The sequence below is a fragment of the Podarcis tiliguerta genome, assembly GCF_965153285.1.
Source record: "Podarcis tiliguerta genome assembly, chromosome: 3".
NCBI classification, from domain to species: domain Eukaryota; kingdom Metazoa; phylum Chordata; class Lepidosauria; order Squamata; family Lacertidae; genus Podarcis; species Podarcis tiliguerta.
In genome coordinates this window covers 89,863,075-89,882,770 of record NC_139536.1, presented here as the reverse complement: position 1 = coordinate 89,882,770, position 19,696 = coordinate 89,863,075, and the positions used below count along the sequence as shown (strand labels likewise).

At 41.6% G+C, this 19,696-nt stretch overlaps 1 protein-coding gene across 2 annotated transcripts in view; it reads left to right on the top strand.

Moving 5' to 3' along the window:
• Positions 1-19,696, top strand: part of GREB1 (growth regulating estrogen receptor binding 1) — a 98,419-nt gene that overhangs the window by 25,311 nt on the left and 53,412 nt on the right. Inside the window, exons 1-2 of one of the 2 annotated variants that reach the window (XM_083431344.1) lie at positions 9,305-9,513; positions 16,729-16,924. In XM_083431344.1, coding sequence (XP_083287470.1) covers positions 16,768-16,924 — 157 coding nt within the window. In that variant the 5' untranslated portion in view covers positions 9,305-9,513; positions 16,729-16,767. Of the gene's footprint in view, positions 1-9,304; positions 9,514-16,728; positions 16,925-19,696 lie in introns of those variants that run through there. The other variant, XM_083431343.1, reaches the window with a different exon arrangement.

The following is a 19,696-nucleotide window of genomic DNA, read 5'->3' as shown; positions in this document are numbered from 1 at the left end:
TTCCTAAACTACCCTCTTAACCTCTCCCCTCAAGTTATTCTCTGCAGCCAATCTTACTTCTGAGGAGAAAAGGGACTCACTGAGAGCAGACTGCAAGTAGGGTAGCCACAGGCAGGGGAAGATTTAGTGAACCCCATCTGTGTGCCCTTTTGGCTCTAAAATTAAGTTATACCCAGTGCTATTTTTCTATAAAAAGAGATGTTTGGCTCTCACCATGAACACCTCCCTTGTTCTCTTATAATGGCAATGGTGCCCACCTAAGAGGTGCCAGAACATTCTGGTGAGTTCCGGCTGGAAAAAACCCACCCTGCTTTATATGTGATTTGGGCAGATCAGCTGCTGTCATGTCTAAATTTGCCCTTAGCTCAGTCTCACACTTGGTGGGTGGCCTTAGGCTAGCCAGTAACCTGCAGCTTCCCGCTCAGCCTAACTATCACACAATTTACCCTTGCGGTGAGAGTCAAGCTAATTTTCCAGGGTCATTATAAAGATTGCTATCTAGGTGAAACACAGCATTGATATAGAGCTTTTTTGTCCCACCCCAGAGTATTATTTAGGGATGAGGCATTTTGTGGGTTAAGGTTTTTTTTTTTGCCTTGGATGATTTTTGTGTGTGCATTCATCAGAAGTTTTAATAAATAGGTTGGCAACCTCAGGCATACCTCAAAACCCACAGCCAGTTTTCTAAGCCATTACAGGTCAAGAAGTCCTTTCCACAAACAGAACGGTATGTCCTTTACCATTTTTACAAAAATATATTTATCCTGTGGGGTTGTTGGTTGGTGTTTTCTCCCCTCCCCACCCCAGTTTAAATCTTATTTCTTTCTGTTCTTTTTTTGCGGGGGAGGGGGATGATTCAGGGTGGAGAATGAATCACGAGGCCTCTCAACCACTGGGGCTTTATGTAGTATCCTGGGGCACTAGGCTCTACAGCTCTAGCTGTTTATGCCCTACCTCCCTAGAAGATGGTCTCTCCCCCTGTATCCTGTTGTGGCATGACCAAGAATGCCACGCAAGTGCTAACTTTCTACCACAAAGCCACACACACACGCATCCCAACACAGAGAGGGAGAGAATCTCAGTGACCTCTCATGACTACGGAAGGGTGTTGTTCTGGAGAAATGAGGAGGAGGAGGAGTTTGGATTTGATATCCCGCTTTATCACTACCCAAAGGAGTCTCAAAGCGGCTAACAATCTCCTTTCCCTTCCTCCCCCACAACAAACACTCTGTGAGGTGAGTGAGGCTGAGAGACTTCAGAGAAGTGTGAGTAGCCCAAGGTCACCCAGCAGCTGCATGTGGAAGAGCGGAGACGCGAACCCGGTTCACCAGATTACGAGTCCACCGCTCTTAACCACTACACCACGCTGGCTCTCGAACTTCTAGTCCCATCTTGTTCCACAGTTGGGGTCCAGGGCCACTAGCTACAACAGATACCAAACTTGCTTGTACGTTATGTGCATCAGAGAAGCCGGCATTTAAGCTGATGCACTATGTGTCTCGCTTGGAAAGCAAAATGACTGAGCGTTGGGCCTGCTTGCTTGGTGGTTCTTCTTATAAGAAAATTAATCAGATTCACGAAGGATATGGACAGCGGTTGTGTTCTTCCTACACAGTTGGGAATTGTCGGTGCTATTGGACTCATGTCCCGCATGTGGGCTTCCCATGGCCAACTGGCTAAAGTTGTGAGATAAAATTCAACTTCCTCACTGCCCACTGTGAGAATGCCGGATTGACCCAGCAGACTTTTACCTTCTTATGGTATTATGTTGATTTGAAATTATGACACTAAAGGCTTAACTTTTAGTGATTTTTTTTTTTAAAGCAATGGGGAAAATGCATTTTAAAGTGTGGGGTAATTCTTGCTTCAGTGCAGTGTCATCTAACCTCCCCTCATACATTGACAAAGAAAAAGAAATGTGTGTGTTGCAGGGGGTGGGGAAGCAGGGAAAAACTAGGGAAGGAACATAAGTAACTAAGGCCCAGACTGGATCAGTCACCAATGGGGGTTTCCCTTGAAATGCAAACAGCAGCTTCACAGGTTTGGAAGGGGAATACAGTGGTACCTCGGATTACATACGCTTCAGGTTACATATGATTCAGGTTACAGACTCCGCTAACCCAGAAATAGTACCTCGGGTTAAGAACTTTGCTTCAGGATGAGAACAGAAATCGTGCTTCGGTGGCGCAGCGGCAGCAGGAGGCCCCATTAGCTAAAGTGGTGCTTCAGGTTAAGAACGGACCTCTGGAATGAATTAAGTACTTAACCCGAGGTACCACTGTATGGTAAGGAGAGCACAAATTCCCCAGCCAGTCCTCTAGATGCTCAGGCTTCCCTGAGGGTAAACCACACACAGACATTAATTACAGTCATGCAATTAACGTCATGTTTCCTTTGGCCCCGAGGGCAATTTTTTAGTCATTGTAAACAGGGAAGGGCATAGCTCTGTGGTAGAGAAAAATTGCATTTTATTTTTTTTGCACCCTTTTGCGCAGGTGTTGGATATGGAAAAAAGGAATGTGTCAGATAATTGGAATGTATGTCCACTGAAATATGTTAGACTATTGATTGATGGGTAATGTGAGCTACATCCCACCTTTTTGCAAATTTACAGGCTTATTCAGATGTATATTGGGATCCATTGTCAGATATTAATTCATCACAAATGCTATGCCTTGACAGTACTATCTTTGGGTGGGTTATTATAGCTCCGGATGAGGTGTTTTTCAATTCTGTTACTTCAAATTGACTTTAAGTTCGTTACGTTTTCCTTCCAGTTCAAATAAATCTGTAACCAGTTGCTGCCAGGCTCTGCTGGGTACCTCCCTAGTTATCATGTGTTCTTTTTTGTGTTTTTGATGATTTGCACAAGTGTTACAGGTTCCGACCATCTCCTCTCTTTGTACATTAGGTCAGTAGAAGGTGTGCCTTGGCCTTCATTTTCACAATATCATCTCAAGGTCTTCTTCATGTTCCAGTATCTCTGGACACATTGCCTTTGAGGTCACAATCCTTTCCCCTTTCAGAATCAGACCATTTTCTACTGTTAGCTCTATTTTATCATTCCAGACCACCCCACACTTATGGTTTCTTTAAGGCAGACAATATCCTGCCTCTCTCTGTTTTGTGCCTAGTTTCTTCCGGTTTGTTTGTGATTGCGTTGAGGTCTTTCAATAGCATGTACACCTGCTGTTCTAAGTCTTTTTTATCTTTGGCATTTCTGTGGGTGGCATTTCTCTTAAAGGGGCCACATGCCAGATATTTAATTGATAATGCATATGTTAAACGTAAAGGGACCCCTGACCATTAGGTCCAGTCGTGACTGACTCTGGGGTTGCGGCGCTCATCTCGCTTTATTGGCCGAGGGAGAAGGCGTACAGCTTCCAGGTCATGTGGCCAGCATGACTAAGCCGCTTCTGGCGAACCAGAGCAGCACATGGAAACGCCGTTTACCTTCCCACCGGAACAGTACCTATTTATCTACTTGCACTTTGACGTGCTTTCGAACTGCTAGGTTGGCAGGAGCAGGGACCGAGAAACGGGAGCTCACCCTGTCACGGGGATTCGAACCGCCGACCTTCTAATCAGCAAGTCCTAGGCTCTGTGGTTTAACCCGCAGTACAAATAGTATATTTCTGGAACATTTGTGCTCCTCTGACATGGAACCCTCAGGACTGCAAACTCATACATTTAAAGCACCCTGCTCCCAAGAATCCTGGGAACTGTGCTTTACCCCCCATGGAGCTACAATTTCCCATACTCTTAGAAAACTACAGTTCCCAGGATTCTATGGGAGCAGGGAATATGCTTTAAATGTAAGGCGTTTATGCAGTATTTCCAGAGTTGAACCTGACAAAAAGTCAGCAGGGCACTGCATCATATGTTTCCTTCTTTGTTGCCTGAAAATTGTCCAAGGGAAATTGGAGTTCTTGTACAAGTGTTCCAGAGTTGTTTTTGTCGCTGTTTCTGATTGCATCCCACCCAGCCCCATAAAACAGTGCACTTGGCACATTCGAACAATAAACAAACATTCAATTGCCCGGAAGACCTTTGGTTTGAAACAACAGACCGGAGAAAAATAAAGTGGCTTGTTATATTTGATATTTGATAACATGCTGATAACATGCTGTAGCTTAACATTATGTGCCTGATCAAAATTTATTATGACCTGACCCTAGACATTCATTTGGAACTAATTTCTGTTGGCTTCCCATAAATGCAGCCTTAATATATTAATACAGCAGATCACAGTGCCAGCAACCATGGAAAAGCTTGTCAGTACAAGGTCCACAGCTTCATGACTACATAGTTATGATTCAGTGTTTGCTTGAATTGCAAATAAAAGTAGTTTTGAATATACTTCTTTTCCCACTGGAACCTTTGGGGTTAGGGTTGTGATTTCGCACAGAATTCTGTGCTGTATGTATGAACCAATCAGCCAAATTTTGTTGAATTATCCAAGCTATATAATTTATTCATTATCACTTATTTGAATGTGGGGAGGGGCAAGCATACATTCAAGGGACCTTGAAGCTGCCTATCTATTGTTAAGTACATGGGCAGCAAACTGAGCAGGAAGACATGGCCCCTGATCACAATCTTCCCCCATTAGAGTGCATTGTATTTCTATTTAAATTATGGCACTGTTTTGTCCACATATGTAGAAATCAGCAGATGCATTTTTATGCAAATCTACGTCACATTGGGTCTTCATATTTTCTGGAGAAGCATAAAGAACCATCTTAACCAAAAGCTGCTTTGAGGATATTTTTCTTTCTTTCTTCCTCTCCCACCCTAGCTATTAAATCTTTTTATCTTGTGATATCAGAGGCAAGTCCTGGGACCTGAAGCAGGTCCTCTAATACTGATGCTGATTATTCTTCTCCTAACTGTGGGGCTAGAAAAGGTAGAAGCTTCAAAACCTGCACTGATCCCAAAACAGCATTAAGGCAGTTCGCCATCCCAGGAGAAAACCAAAAGCTAGAAAAATCCTGGCCGTCCTGAAGTTGCCAGAACCCACCTGTCAGCTCCATGTCCACCTCCAGAAGTGATGCTGGACTCAGGTTCTAGGCAGCTTCCAGCAGTTGCTAGCACATGCTCCTATGTTCTCCCAAGGAGAGGGTTTGGAACTGGGTAGAAAGGGTGAAATGAATCTGAAATCTTTCTCAGCAGAGCTAATCCAGGCTGTAATCATATTATGGCCTGTGCTAATTAATTGGGCAATTTTTCATTGCTCAGAAAGGCTTTGTGGTACAGGCGACTTGGTGAAAGGTGGTCATCCTAATGCTAGTGATGATTTGAAATTACTTGTGTATTAGACAGCGTTATTGATGCTCTTTGGAAAGTTTCCAGTCCCAAATCAGTTGATGTGGTTTGTACAATGAATGCATGGGGCAACCCAGCCAAATGGGTGGGGTATTATTATTATTATTATTATTATTATTATTATTACTATCCTGCCCACTAGCCTCACTCCCAACTTCCTGTGGTCATTAGAACTTCTGAGCAGAGCATGCAAATGGTATGGGTATAGGCTTTTCCTGCTATACTCTAGTTCACCAGATGCCAATCATATGTCTCAATATGAAAACAAGCTCTACTTTCTTGGCAAAGGCTGCATCATTTGTAAAATAATCTGTCTGTTTAATAATGCATTCTATTGAAAAGGAATGGGAGGATTTGCTTAGGCATGATTCATCACCGTCTGTTACAATAATTATAAGGGTTTTTTTTCTTGCTTCCCCGGTCAAAACGACCTTATTTTTATAGGTTTTTTTCAGTGCTTGTATGCTTTGCTTTAGGGTTTTGAAAATAAGTTTAGCAACAGAGACACACCTAATTCATTTGCAAGAGGCACTAATAGCCTGTCTTGTTTTCTTCCACATTTCTGTTTGCCATGGTGCCAGAACAGAAACTTTTGTACAACTAAGTTTGATAGGTGACGCAATTGCAAGTCCAACTCACATTTTGATTGCTCAGTGAAATTTCCCATCATTTATGAGTGGGGTGCAAAGTGGGGGCTGTGATTCATGGTAATAATTATTAGCATTTATGCCACTCTTACATGGGACATGGGTGGTGCTGTGGGTTAAACCACAGAGCCTAGGGCTTGCCGATCAGAAAGTCGGCGGTTCAAATCCTTGCGATGGGGTGAGCTCCCGTTGCTCAGTCCCTGCTCCTGCCAACCTAGCAGTTCGAAAGCATGTCAAAGTGCAAGTAGATAAATAGGTACCGCTCCAGCGGGAAGGTAAATGCCGTTTCCATGCGCTGCTCTGGCTCACGAGAAGGGGCTTAGTCATGCTGGTCACATGACCTGGAAGCTGTACTCCTTCTCCCTCGGCCAATAAAGCGAGATGAGCGCCGCAACCCCAGAGTCGTCCGTGACTGGACCTAATGGTCAGGGGTCCCTTTACTTTTACCTGTGTCACTCTTAGAGCAGGAGGCAGGAACCTGTGGCCCCGCAGATGTTCCTGGATTCCAACTCCCACCAACTCCAGTGAAATCCTCTACATGTTCTATTAAGAAACAAACACCTGGGACTTACTCCCAGGTAAATGTGTACAGTATGGCAACCTTAAGTAACCCATTATTTCTCATTCCCGTCCCACTCCCCAGTCCTCTATCTTCAATAGTGGGATGATATAGGTCTACCTCCTTGGCTCCCAACTGCAACATTTTCAAAAGTATGTGTTCCATGGTTTGGCTATTGAAAAACGGGGTTCGCAGTAGCTAATTGGGAACTACTGGCTTACTTTACAGGGTTGTTGTAAAATTTGCCTAGTTAATGTATGCATTTTAATCCCTAACCATTGGACAAGCTTATGACTTGCAATGAATGGATGCCAATTGCATATACAATATTAGGGAAACCTGACAGTCTCAAAGTTGAAATTTGTTTTTTATCTTTTGATTTTTGTGTTGTGAACTGCCCTGAGATCTACGGATGGAGGGATGGAGGGTGGTATACAAATTTAAATAACAACAACAGCAGCAACAACAATAACAACATCATATTTAATTTTCTACAAGTAGCCCAGTAAAAATGTCTAAATAACACAACATTTCATTCCTGTTAAGGCTGCAAAGTACTGTAATTTGCATAAGAATATTTATGGAAAACCTACATAACTAGAAACAGCACGAAGAAACTGGCATATATATATTTTAGACAATAGACTACCCCAAGCCAAATTCCAATGTATGTCAGAGTAGTAAAATATCCCAAAGCAAATTCATGCATGTGATGTCAGAAGGACTCTAAAACTGTCTCTTTGGATTAGTTTTGTTTGAAAAACTCCATCAGAATTTTTTTCTACCTCAATACTTTCCACTGGTTGTGACAAAAAGGCATTTCAGTAGCAAAAATATTGGGATATTTTGTGTCTAAGCAGTTTCACTTATATGATAGAAAGAAAACGATAAATAAAAAGTGACTGAAATTGGAGGACATTGTTTATTATTGCACAGGTGGCAATGTCCCAGAAGGACTATGTTAATAGGTCAACTTGTGTGTAAATTCTGCAATGAAAGGCGCAGCTGGAGTTGAATTCTGTCCCAAATTACCAGCCACCTCCATTACAGGGGGTTACACTATTTTTTAAAAACAATTTCTTACTACTACTACCATTATGAAAACTGCCTATAATTACCAATCAAAATTCCATATCAGTAACTAAGATTATTTTATTTATTTAAGCAACATATTGATATACAGCCTTCATAACTGCTTATCCCAGGTGGCTTACAAAAGCAACAAAGAATGCAAATAATAATTAAAACAATAAAATTGGTATCAAAAATAAAATTTATTGGAACAGCAGAGCGACAAAGTCCCTTCGTAGTGTTTAAAATATGCTTTTCCTTACATTGCTTAATATCCAGTTCATTAAAATCCCTGTAATTACGAACAGAAGGTGTAGCCGCCTCTAGGAACATTCTCGTGTGTGGGTTGGCCGCTTCACTCAGACTATGAGCTCAGCTTAGTTCAGGAAGAGAGCAGTTACAGAAAGCATTTGTGGTATGAAAAGTTATGACATTTTCTGTAGGAAGTAACGGTTTCCTTGGTAACCTCTAGGTTAGATTACTGCAAAATGTTATATGTGGGGCTGCCTCTGAAGACGCTTTGAAAACTTTAGCTGGTGCAGAATTCAGCAGCCTGCTTGTTCAATGGGACAAGATGTTTTGAGCATATAGCACCAAACCTGGCCCAGCTGCACTGGCTGCTAATTAATTTCCGGGCCCAATTCAAAGTCCTGGTTTTGATCTATAAAGCCATAAACGGCTCAAGAACCGCAATCCCTCAAGGAGCACCTCTCCCCATAAGAACTGACCTGGAGCCTGCTATCATCATGTGAGGCCCTTCTTTGTGTTTGCCCTTCCACAAGAGGCCGGGAGGGTGGCAACACAAGAACGAGCCTTTTCTGTGGTGGCTCCCTGTGTGTGGAATGCTCTCCCCAGGGAGGCTCGGCTGGTGCCTTCATTGCATACCTTTGGGTGCCAGGTAAAAACACCCCTCTTCTCCCAGGCCTTTGGCAAATCAAACTGGCCTTTAAAACTGGGGTGTGTCTCTGTTTGTGTTTTACTATTTTGTTTGCTTTGCACGCTGTGCATTTTTGTGCTTTTTATACTGGAAACTGCCCTATGATCCTCGGATGAAGGGTGGTACATAAATTTAATAAAGCAAATTAGGTTTTTCTTTTAGGTGAGTGTCAGGTCTGGTTCTTCCATGTGCACATCCCCAGGTAAGGCTGAGAAAACATAGAGGTCTGATTTGGTGTAAGATAGCTGCCTAGGTTCTCTCACACCAGATACTCACTATATATCAGATCCACACGTCAGCTGGCTCGAGAGCCCTTTCCTTCCATGTTATAAGAAGAGAGCACTTTAAACAAACACTCGCATCAATGAAGTTTGAGTTTTTTGAAACTGTACAGTGCAAAGTCCAGCCCTCTGCCTTCCAAAAGGGAATAGCGGCTGTGTTGGGGAGGGGGGTGGGGGGGGGAGAACTGTTGACGTTAATAGTACCTCAGACTGACAGACTGGTAAGTACTTGACTGGGAGCAACATGACCTAGCAAAACACTTCAGTGTTAATAAGACATTAGGGGGGGTGGATGCTTCCATTTATCATCCAGCCCATCGGACCCACAAGATTCTGGAACAGCTTGCTGGGTTATGGTGTAGCCCTTATTTTGTTTCCGTCGTGGCCACAGAACATAACAGAGATAGCTTTGAATCCTTCCTCTGTTCTGCTGTCACAGAAGAATGTTCGTGTCATGATGACCTGACCAAGTGTTCAGTTGCACACACACTGCACTGTTTCCAGAGGGTTACTCAGTCAGGCTGACAGGCTCTCTCTTCTGAATCAAAGGGAGGCAAACTCCAGCAGAGCTGGAGTTGGCAGCTATCAGCCACCTTTGCAAGTGCTCTGGCAGTGCTCAGTTCACGATGATTCAAATCACGAGGCTGACTTAGGGACATAGTTTTGGGAGCCTGAACACCTCAGCTGTGTAAGGTATAGTGTATGTTTTTTTTTTTTTTGTTATGTTGGGAACATTTGCTTATTTCTTCCTCTTGTGTCACTGAGATTCCCCCCCCCCCCAAGTGAGATTTATTGTGAAGAGCTACGTTATCTAGCCCTGGTGTGGGCTGACTCCCAATTTTCTGTGGCCTCTCTTTTTTCCTTTACTCGGATCCCTGTGGTCCAACAGTGTGTTCTAAAATCACAGAGTAAGAGAGTGCCTAATTGGTATTTCTCAGTGGTTGTACATAACTGCTTTATTTTAAGTGGTCCTGAATGGGCACTCTTGACTTGAGAATATAAGTGCTTGTCACTTAAACCAAGGACTATGTAGTTCTACATTATTTTCAGGAATCCCAGCTACCAGCAAGCTTTAGATAGTCTACTGAGGAAATGTCCTATAGTCTACCTGCGGATACCTCTGCCCATCCTTAACTGAATTACATGGGCTATTGAAGTTCATAATTCCATCATCTTTTTTTTTTTTCAGAATTACGATTATACTCACGCTTCTGCCTTGTTATAATGGCACATTGTTTCAAATATTCTTTCCTATAACATCTCTTTAACTGTTGCTCGCAGAAGAATTACTTGCTTTCTAGCTCTGCTTCATGTCATAGGAAAGAAACACAGGCTTTTCAAAGGACAGAATGCTTGAGGGGAATTTTCATTTCATGATACACATGTTCAGAAAGTAATTACTGGATTTTATTTACTTTTTTAAAGCTCCCTCCTTTTGCACCAACCATTTTCTGGAGTTAGATTTGTATGAAACGAGATGAAAGCTGACATAGAGGAAATTGTTTCTAAGCCCCAACGTTGTACTTGTACAATTTTGGTTTCAGGTTTCCAAGAGCAATTGGCTCTATAAAAGGAATGTTTTCCCAGTTTCGAAAACCTGGGTATTTTTTGCTACTTTAAAAACTTTATTTTTAGGGAAGGTGTGACCATCTACTTCTTGGTCCTGATGCTTTGAGAAGATGGCCCTGGTGGTCCCTCCCAATTCTACAATTCTGTGATTCTGTAATTCTATGATTCTATGTCTAAAGTGCAGAAGCAAACTACTTTAGTTGCTGTTTCCCATCCCTGCCAATGGGAGTCTTGTCAGGGGGTTGGGGACCTCTTAGCCTAGAAATCTCTACACCCTCTCAGTGAAACAGTTCCCAGGATTATTGGAGGTGTGTGTAGGGGTGGAGTTTGAAATGGCTAAATCAGTTTCAAATAGGAATCCTTACCTTGTGGATGCGGAAGGCACTTGTCGGAGGAACTAATACCTCAAGGTCACCTTTGCTTTGCTTAGGAGTAGGATTACTTGGATTTCAGTACACCGGCTGCCACTAAAATCATACGCAGTCATAAGGTAAGTGCTAGAAATTATGGGAGTGATGTGTTTAAATCGAGCTAGTATCAGCATGGTCCTCAGCTTGAATTTGTATGCAAGTTATTAATAGAAAACTAAGAACAGAAGGAAGTGAGAAAGGCAGACAATTCAGTGCTCCTTAAGGAAGATGTATTTGTTTTTAACAGGTGTAGATTATGCTCTGTGTCCCCCCCCCAATAAAGACCTGCCTGCCACAATGTTAATTTTCAGAGTCTCCCTCTCCTCCTGCCTCCAGACCTTTATTAAAAGTCTAGTCTACACTGCTAGAGGAAAGGTCTAAAGTTATTATTATGTGCCTATTAGCTTATAAACTAAAACACATGTTTAATATTTCAGGTCCCCCCAAAAAAACTCATGCATTCCCAGTTGCTACCTTGTAGTTGACTGAGAATGCAACCCTGTATAGCTTTCTACTCAGAAGTAAGCCCTGCTGAGTTCAATGGGACTTCCCAGCTCACTTTCCCACTGCCTCTTGAGCCTGTGTTTTATCTCAGTGTGGATCACATCTCTGTGGGGCTTCGTGCTCTGAGGCAGGTCATCGTTATTCCCTTGTCCTTTTTTAAAGGCGTCTAGACTGAGGGCGACTTTCCAGAAGCCACTGTTAAAGCCTAGATGAAATTTGACCTTATGTTTTAAGCCTGCATAAGCAAACACTCTGCACTGAAGTTGCTATACCAACTGCCCAGTGAAGAAGCGTAACACCCAGGAACCTGGGATGCTGTTTCCAGAGGCAGAGGAACTGTGCCTTTGTGTGGCTTGGAAAAATAACAGGCTCCTTGGATTGGTAACACTGGAGTTACAGATCCTCAGCATCACAATATCAAGATGTAGCGGGATCCAAAGTACATTTAATTAGTAGTAAGTCGTACCGTATTGAGTCCAGGCTTACTAGTCCATTTTAGCATTATATAGTCTTAAGGTCATGAAGAGGCACCGTGACATTGAAAGTTTAAAATAAAGAGCTAGTGGGCACCATTCGCCCAAAGCTAAGCACACTTAAATCCAGTTGGGTTCAATGCACGGTTAAAACCCGTGGGATGTGAAAATGTCACCCTGTCCACGGAGTGTGACCCATGTTTTCCAGTGCCAATGGGGCATTTTTGCAAGTGGTATAATAAAACCCACACCTTGCAGTCAAGCTTGATAGTGTGCAACTGGAGGTTATAAATAGGGGGGGGGGAGATATTAACCTGAGCACACATTCTCCAGCTAATGCTCATTTTACATTCACCTCGCAGATGCGGGGAATGCCAAAACCAATTTAGGAAAACTGCCTCGGATCCAAGCTCTGGGAAATTGGAGTCCCAAAGCTAGTATACACAGGAGATTACTGAGGAAGTGAGTCCTCCTCTCCTCCTCCTCGGGACTATAACTGCAGTGATTCCCTCCTTATTTTTATTTGCTAACACCGCCTCCTTCGCTTTCCCCTCCTGCGTAACAAACTCCACTTATTTAAAGTTTGCCATTCTCTCAAACGCAACTTGATTGTGGTCTGTTAACTCAGAGGCACTAAGTTCTTCCAAAATATGCAGACGAAGCAAGGGGCTGGGGGGTGGGGTGGCAGATACAAGCTCCAGGATGGCAGCCAAACTCTGGGATCTGAGCTAGGCATTAAAACTCTGGGATCTGAGCTAGGCATTAAAAGACACTGCCTGGAGAACTGCAAGCTAGAGACACTTAACAGAGTTATTTTATTTCCAAAGTAACACCTGCAGCGTTTATGAGATCCTGTTAAGAAGCAGAAGAAATCTGCATTAGAATACAGTGTTTCCTGTAGGAGAGGAAGAAAAAGACACTTACAGGATGCAGCTCGGTTGCCTAATGTATTTATTGCCATATCATATATTAGGCGTTAGCCTGCAGTGTTGTTTCTGTTCCAGACTTGCAGCCAATTGATTAGGGAGCTGTTCTCCACGACTCAAGGGACAAAATAAAGAGTAAACACAATGGCTGGGTGTCTGGGAACTGACAGTCCTCACTTCAAGGCAAAAGATGGCTCACTCGGCATTAGTAACGCTTCCACTTTGAAAATTCACAGTGTCTGATGCTGGGTGCTGTTGAAGCATTGCTGCTATTTTGGTGTGTGTTTGTGTGCATAAGAGGAGGTATTTTCTGTTATTTAGGCTTCCTGGTATAATTTGACAAAACATACTTTGTATTTCAAGAGACATTTATCAGACGTGTCCCCTAATTAAGGACATTACATCTGACCAGAATGTTCCTTCAGTCTGAGATTCTAATCTGTGAACTCTGGTTTTTAGCATTACGTATGTTACAACTGCACTGTAAGGCTGCAAATATGCCATACACTGAAAGGATGTGATTTCCACCAAAGAATCCAGGGAACTGTAGTTAATCCACCACAGACCTACAATTCACAGTGCCCTTAATAAACTACAGTTCCCAGAGTTATTCGGGGAAAGTCATTGCTTGAGGAGGCGGCCCAAAACAGCAATCCAATTTGCCTTTAAAAATGTGGATGAGGGGGTGACCAAACTTGATGATGAATGAACTTGAATTTGGCTTCCATGCCTGCTAGGAACAGCATAGAGACTTCCGTTCAAAATCTGATTTGAACTTCAGTTCAAAACCCCTTTCTTCGCCTTGCAAAATCTCGTTCTTCACTTATTCTGGCAGTTACTTTCATGCCTGCAAAATAATATTGTGTGATCTCTGGTGTATTATCCTAAACTGCTTTTTTGAAGGGTAGATTTATTCTTTCAGTTGCTGATGAGCTCCAGTGCAGTTTTCGTTTCCTATCCCCTTCACTAAGTCATAGAATTGTAGAACTGGAAGGGAACCCAAGGGTCATCTAGCCCAACCTCATGCAATGCAGGAATCAAATTAAATTGCTCTTCAAGCTCTCTCTTACTTCCCTTTGTAGAATTCTGTTTTAAAAAATGCAGCAAATAGCATCATGATAGGGTTCTGTCATCAGACGTTCGGTTGCAGAGCTGACCACCCTCCCTTCTCACTTCCTGTTAACATGGAGCCTCTTGAACAGAGCGTGCCAGTATTTATTATTATTATTTTATTTTTTATAAAGAATTTTTATTCAATTTTTCCAAATATAAAATTTATACAATTCATCCATCTTTTTTTATATCCATTCTCTTTTTTGACTTCCCTCAACTTGACTGATACTCCTTCCCTTCTTAATTTCTTACACATTTCTAAAACCTTACTTCTATTATTTTTATAAATTAAATCTTATTTTACTCATATTCTAACGTTTCTTGTTACAGAGCTTCATTAAAGCTTACAAGCGTTATTTGATTTTCACTTAGTTTATGCATATACTCTGTAAACTTTTCCCAATCTTCTATAAATCTCTGGTCTCGTCAATTTCGGATCCTTCCCGTCAGTCTATCAAGTTCTGCATAGTCCATCATCTTCATTCTCCATTCTTCTAATGTAGGTAGCTCCTCTTGCTTCCATTTCTGAGCCATCAGTATTCTTGCTGCAGTCACTGCATATAAAAATAGCTTCCTTTCTTTCTTGTTTATCTCATTCCCTGTAATACCAAGTAAAAACGCTTCTGGTTTCTTAACAAAGGTGTACTTAAACATTTTCTTCAATTCATTATATATCATTTCCCAAAAGCTTTTTACTTTCTTACACTCCCACCACATATGATAGAATGTACCCTCTTTTTCTTTACATTTCCAGCATTTGTTACATCCTTTATACATCCTTGCTAACTTCACTGGTGTTACATACCATCGATACATCATTTTCATCACATTTTCTTTTATTGTTGTACATGCAGTGAATCTTAAACCTTCTTTCCATAATTTCTCCCATTCCTCCATTTGTATATTATGTCCAAAATCTTTGGCCCAGTCAATCATAACCGATTTTACCTCTTCATCCTTTGTATGGCATTCTAATAATATCTTATACATTTTAGCCAAAACTTTAAAGTCACTATTTATTATTTCTTTCTGGAATTTCGACTCTTTATCCTCAAAACCTCTTAGTTTTAGATCTTTTTTTAAACATTTCATTGATTTGAAAATAATGCAGCCAATCATTAACATACTCCTTAACTACTTCAAACGACTTCAACCTCCATTTACCTTCTGTTTTTATTATTAAATTCTGATATGTTGCCCACCCCCCTTTCATATTGATTTTTTTTCACACACAGCGCCTCTAATGGTGACAACCAATACGGAGTTTTTACTTCCAACAAGTTTTTATACTTTTCCCAAACCTCTATCAAAGACCTTCTTATGGTGTGGTTTTCAAATCCTTTATGTACTCGCTTTTTGTCATACCATAGTGCCAGTATTTTTTCTGATCATTGTTTGGAATTTCACAGACATTTGAAACCTGTGCCACCCCCTTGTGTTTGTGAGCGACTGAAAGGCACCAGTCTGCGCAGCAGCAGATCTAGAAGAGTTCAATAGCACAAGAAAACGAGGCCCAGCACGTCAAGCTTCCTATTGCCCATTTTATTACTCACTTAGCACATTCAGGGTCACCAGCTTGTAGCTGTCACCCAGTACTGGTGACAAGAGATTTGCAAGGGCTTTCGAGACCTTAGCTTCCACAGTATAAATGCAAGCAACCATCTCGTATGGTTAGAAATAGGGATTTTTTTGTTTTTCATTTGCTCCGCTGTGCCAGTGCCCTGCTCATTTTTCCAAACAGCAAAATAATATGTCAGATAATCAGATGCTTGGGTGTACTATATTTTGTCGTTATTGTTAGGAACCCCCTAAGCCTGAAGAAAGTGCAACAGGAAATTAAAGCCAGCAGGCACTAATCTGTCTCAGGGTGCTCTGCACAAACATATGTGCACGCCAGCCAATTGCTCACCGCTCAATCATTCATCACCTGTGAACTCTGTGTATGAATGGGTGGGCCAGTTTCATTGGCAAGCCTTATGTTTTGAGCTGATGTGAGGCAGCATGACAAGTCTTGCCTGTGGGGTTCAATATTGGAATGGCTCCTTCAGAGATGTGAGTCATCCCTTGATATATGGCTGTCATCAGACGATGCCTTGAGAGAGGTGGGATATATAGCCCACAAAGAAACTGGACACAATTAAATGATGCCTCTGCACATGGGAACTCCGCTGAAGTCTGACTTTAAGCCAGTGTTTCCCCAACTTGGATCTCCAGCTGTTTCCAAACTGCAGCTCCCATCATCCCTGACCACTGGTCCTGCTAGCTAGGGATGATGTCGTCCAAAAGCAGCTGGAGACCCAAGTTTGGGAAACACAGCTTTAAGCAACGGGAGGTTAAATCTGGCATCTGGATTCACCCAGAATTAAATACCCGCTGAATTCAGTGGAACTGACTCCGACATCAGTCTGCATTTTTTTCTGAGATACTTCTACAGGTACACTCACCCTCTGAGATAAGGCAGGAGGTGATCAGAGAGAGGGCATTATTTGTGGTAGCCTCCTTTCTTTGGCATTGCTTTCCTAGGGAAGTTTACCTGGTCCGGTGCATGCGTTGATATTTTTTTGGCACCAGACAAAAGTCCTTTTACAAATATGTTTCAGTTTAAATGTTTTGATTGCTGCTGTTATGCCCTTTTGAGCCTGCCAGAGTAATTACATTTGCATCTTCCATTAGTATTTTTTTTAATGATGTTGTGCTTCTTATTTTTATGTAAGCTATAAGTTATGTAACTTCCTGTCATTTACCTGCAGGATCTGCTCAGTGAGTGCTGCCAACTGCCCATCATCTTTGCCCTATCAAGAACAATGTCAAACTCATGGAGAGATTCCTCTTTGGCATTCTAAATGGTTTCCTTAGTTTGTGAGGACAAAACTTGATTTTCCTCTCTTCTCTTTCTTGTTTCATGTGGAATAGTAAATAAATAAAACAAGCCCTCCTCAAACTGCAAAGAAGATGGGGAATTCTTATGCTGGGCAGGTCAAGACCACACGCTTTGAAGAAGTGCTGCATAATTCTATCGAGGCTTCTCTCCGGTCCAATAATATAGTTCCTAGGCCGGTTTTTTCACAGCTGTATTTAGAAGCCGAACAACACCTTTCCTCTCTAGAAGGTAAGAAACGTTGATTTGACATTTTTATTCAAGTAGAAATTGAGCCTGTTTTGTTTTTAATGATCGAGAGATCATCCTGAATATTCAGTCCACAATCAACACAAAGTTGGCAGAGCCGCCACTGGGTGCTGCCTGGTTGGTGTTGACCTGCAACAGAGCCTCGTTGGTGGTGGTTTCCCATTTATGGAATATCCTCCTTGGTTAGGGGCATCTTTCTCCCTCGTTATTAACACTGGAATTTTAAATAAAAAACATCCCTGTTCACCTAGGCATTTGATGGCTGGAAAATATCTGTTTCTGGCAACCTTGAAATGATATTTGATTGCTTTTAATTTTTTTAATTATTATTTGTTGCGGTGGTTGCTGTTTTATTGTTTGCTGTCCTTGGCTGCTTTGGGAGGAAGGGTGGAACAGAAAGTTGATTAAATGACGAATAAATAAGCGTTCAAGCATGATATTCCGATCCCCCAAGCAAAGTCACTGGAATCACTTCACCACCCACCAAGCCAACTTGTTTTACTGCTAAACTTCAGGAACCTCTGTGGATCTGACAGTATGCAGGCATCATTATTCTTCTGGTGCAACTATTTCCTCCTGTTAATTGCTGGTCTCTCTTTATTGGCTTGAAGGGCATTTCCTTTGTATCTTCTTTTCATGAGCACACTTCCTTTCAAAGCAGTCTAATTACGGCGTGGAAAGAATAATTATCAATGCAATATGGCGGGGTCTTTAGGCAATTGCATTGAAACATAATTGAAATATTATTCAAATAGTTTTGAACGATATAGCTACTCACCACCTATGGAAAAACCCTATTTAGGAACAAATCTGTGGCCATTGCACACATATTTCCCTCTCTCCTTCCTTTCTTCCATGCTGAACAAGGACTTTTTAATTTGCATGAAAAAAACCATCACCATTGTTTAAGTGTCCATCTGCTCCCCCTGCTTGCGCCCCACGTGGAAAACCTTAGATTTCATGAACCTTAGATTTCAACAAAGTCTGATGTCACAAAAGTGGGTTATGACATCAACTGGGAGAAGATGCCGCCAGAACATGGTCTTTGTTTTAAAACAAAAGAACTCTTTTCACACTTGTTAATGGATTTAACAAATCACTGGGTCCTAATCCTGGTGTTCTTTGTGTGTGTGTGTGTGTGTGTGTGTTTATATATATATATATGTAATTAGCAAGAACTAAGTGTGTTTATCCAGATTATTATTATTATTATTATTATTATTATTATTATTATTACTACTACTACTATTTTATTATTTTAAAAAGCATGCACGCCGGCAGGGCAGAAAAAATATTTAATTATTTCATTTAAAATGTGTATAAATTGCCCATTAGCTTTAATCCTGCCTAATTGCTATTGTGTGGCCTATTGAGGTGCAATGTGGGAATAGCCTTGCTTCCAAGGGGTAGGCTGTTTGCCATATCTTTTACAAAAATAACAAGGGGGTTGCAAAATGTGCCCTTCCATGAGAGGGGGGAAGGAAGTGTTCATATTTCACAGATAGTTTTTAAAATTATAAAATAAAATGTCCACAAAATGCCAGGGTACCGCTATGCGGAATAGCGTAGTGGACTTCCTAGTCCCACCTTATCATCTTCTCATTATTAAAGGGCCAGAAGACAGTTAACGCTTGTAGCTAGGAGTGCTCAACGTTGAGCAAAAATAATAATGAGAACAACCCAGCCATAAAAGTAATTTAGAAAACCATTGATTTCATTGGAAAAGATTTAAGCACATGTTTAATTCTTATTGAAATCAGTTGGACTTAAAATACTGCCAATTCTTGAAATGAAAACTTCTGGTAGATGGGCAGAGTCTAGGGACAATCACAGAAGAGTTTCAGGAACGGAGTTTGGGCGTATCCAACATTTTTAAAATGCAGATACCTGGGTGAGATAGCTCAGTTGGTTAGAGCATGGTGCCGATAACACCAAGGTTGCAGGTTCAGTCCCCATATGGAACAGCTCCATAGCCCAGGGGGTTGGTCTAGATGATCCTCAAGGTCCCTTCCAACTCTACTGTTGGATTCTAGTGCTTTTGAGAGGTCCACGGTGTAGCCAGGTGATTTTTGGTGTGCCTGTATACGCAGCCTAACACAAAAATCAATATCTGGACCGATTCTATTCTCATTAGCTAACCATTTATTTCATTGGCCAAGAGGAGATGTGTTCTTGCCCTCTTGAAAACAGACACAATAAATTAAAAATTTCATAGTTAACGGAGAGGCAGTATTTGTTTATATTCTCCCAACAATTTCCTCTGTAGTCTGCCTCTTTTATTTATATGATTGCAGGCTGAAAGTACAATAATAAAACAGACTAGTGCTTGTCATCGTTGTTTGCCATGAAGTCTGCTTCTGAGCCTTTTCAGACAAAACCGTCGGAACAAAAGGGCACTCCTAGACTTCAGACCGCAGGCAATGTCTTTCTTTTGCATTACGCTGCTCAGCAAAGCAACTGATGTTCAGAGTGGTTGTGATCTTTGCTTGGATGCTTTTGCTGGACAGCTGTGTTATTTTCATAGATTTCCCTGCCATTTTCCTTTCGGCATGTAGTCAAAATTTATGTGACTGCTTCGTACCAAGTTAACTAAATTCTCTGTGGCTTATATCGAACCTGTGCTTTATTCATGCTTAATGTATGCCTTATGTTTAATTCAAACACTTAACACATCAATAGCTGTAACCTAACTGAATATATTAAGCAAGGTTTTATTTGTCATCTGAATCTGGCCCAGTTTGCTCAGTGCTTCAA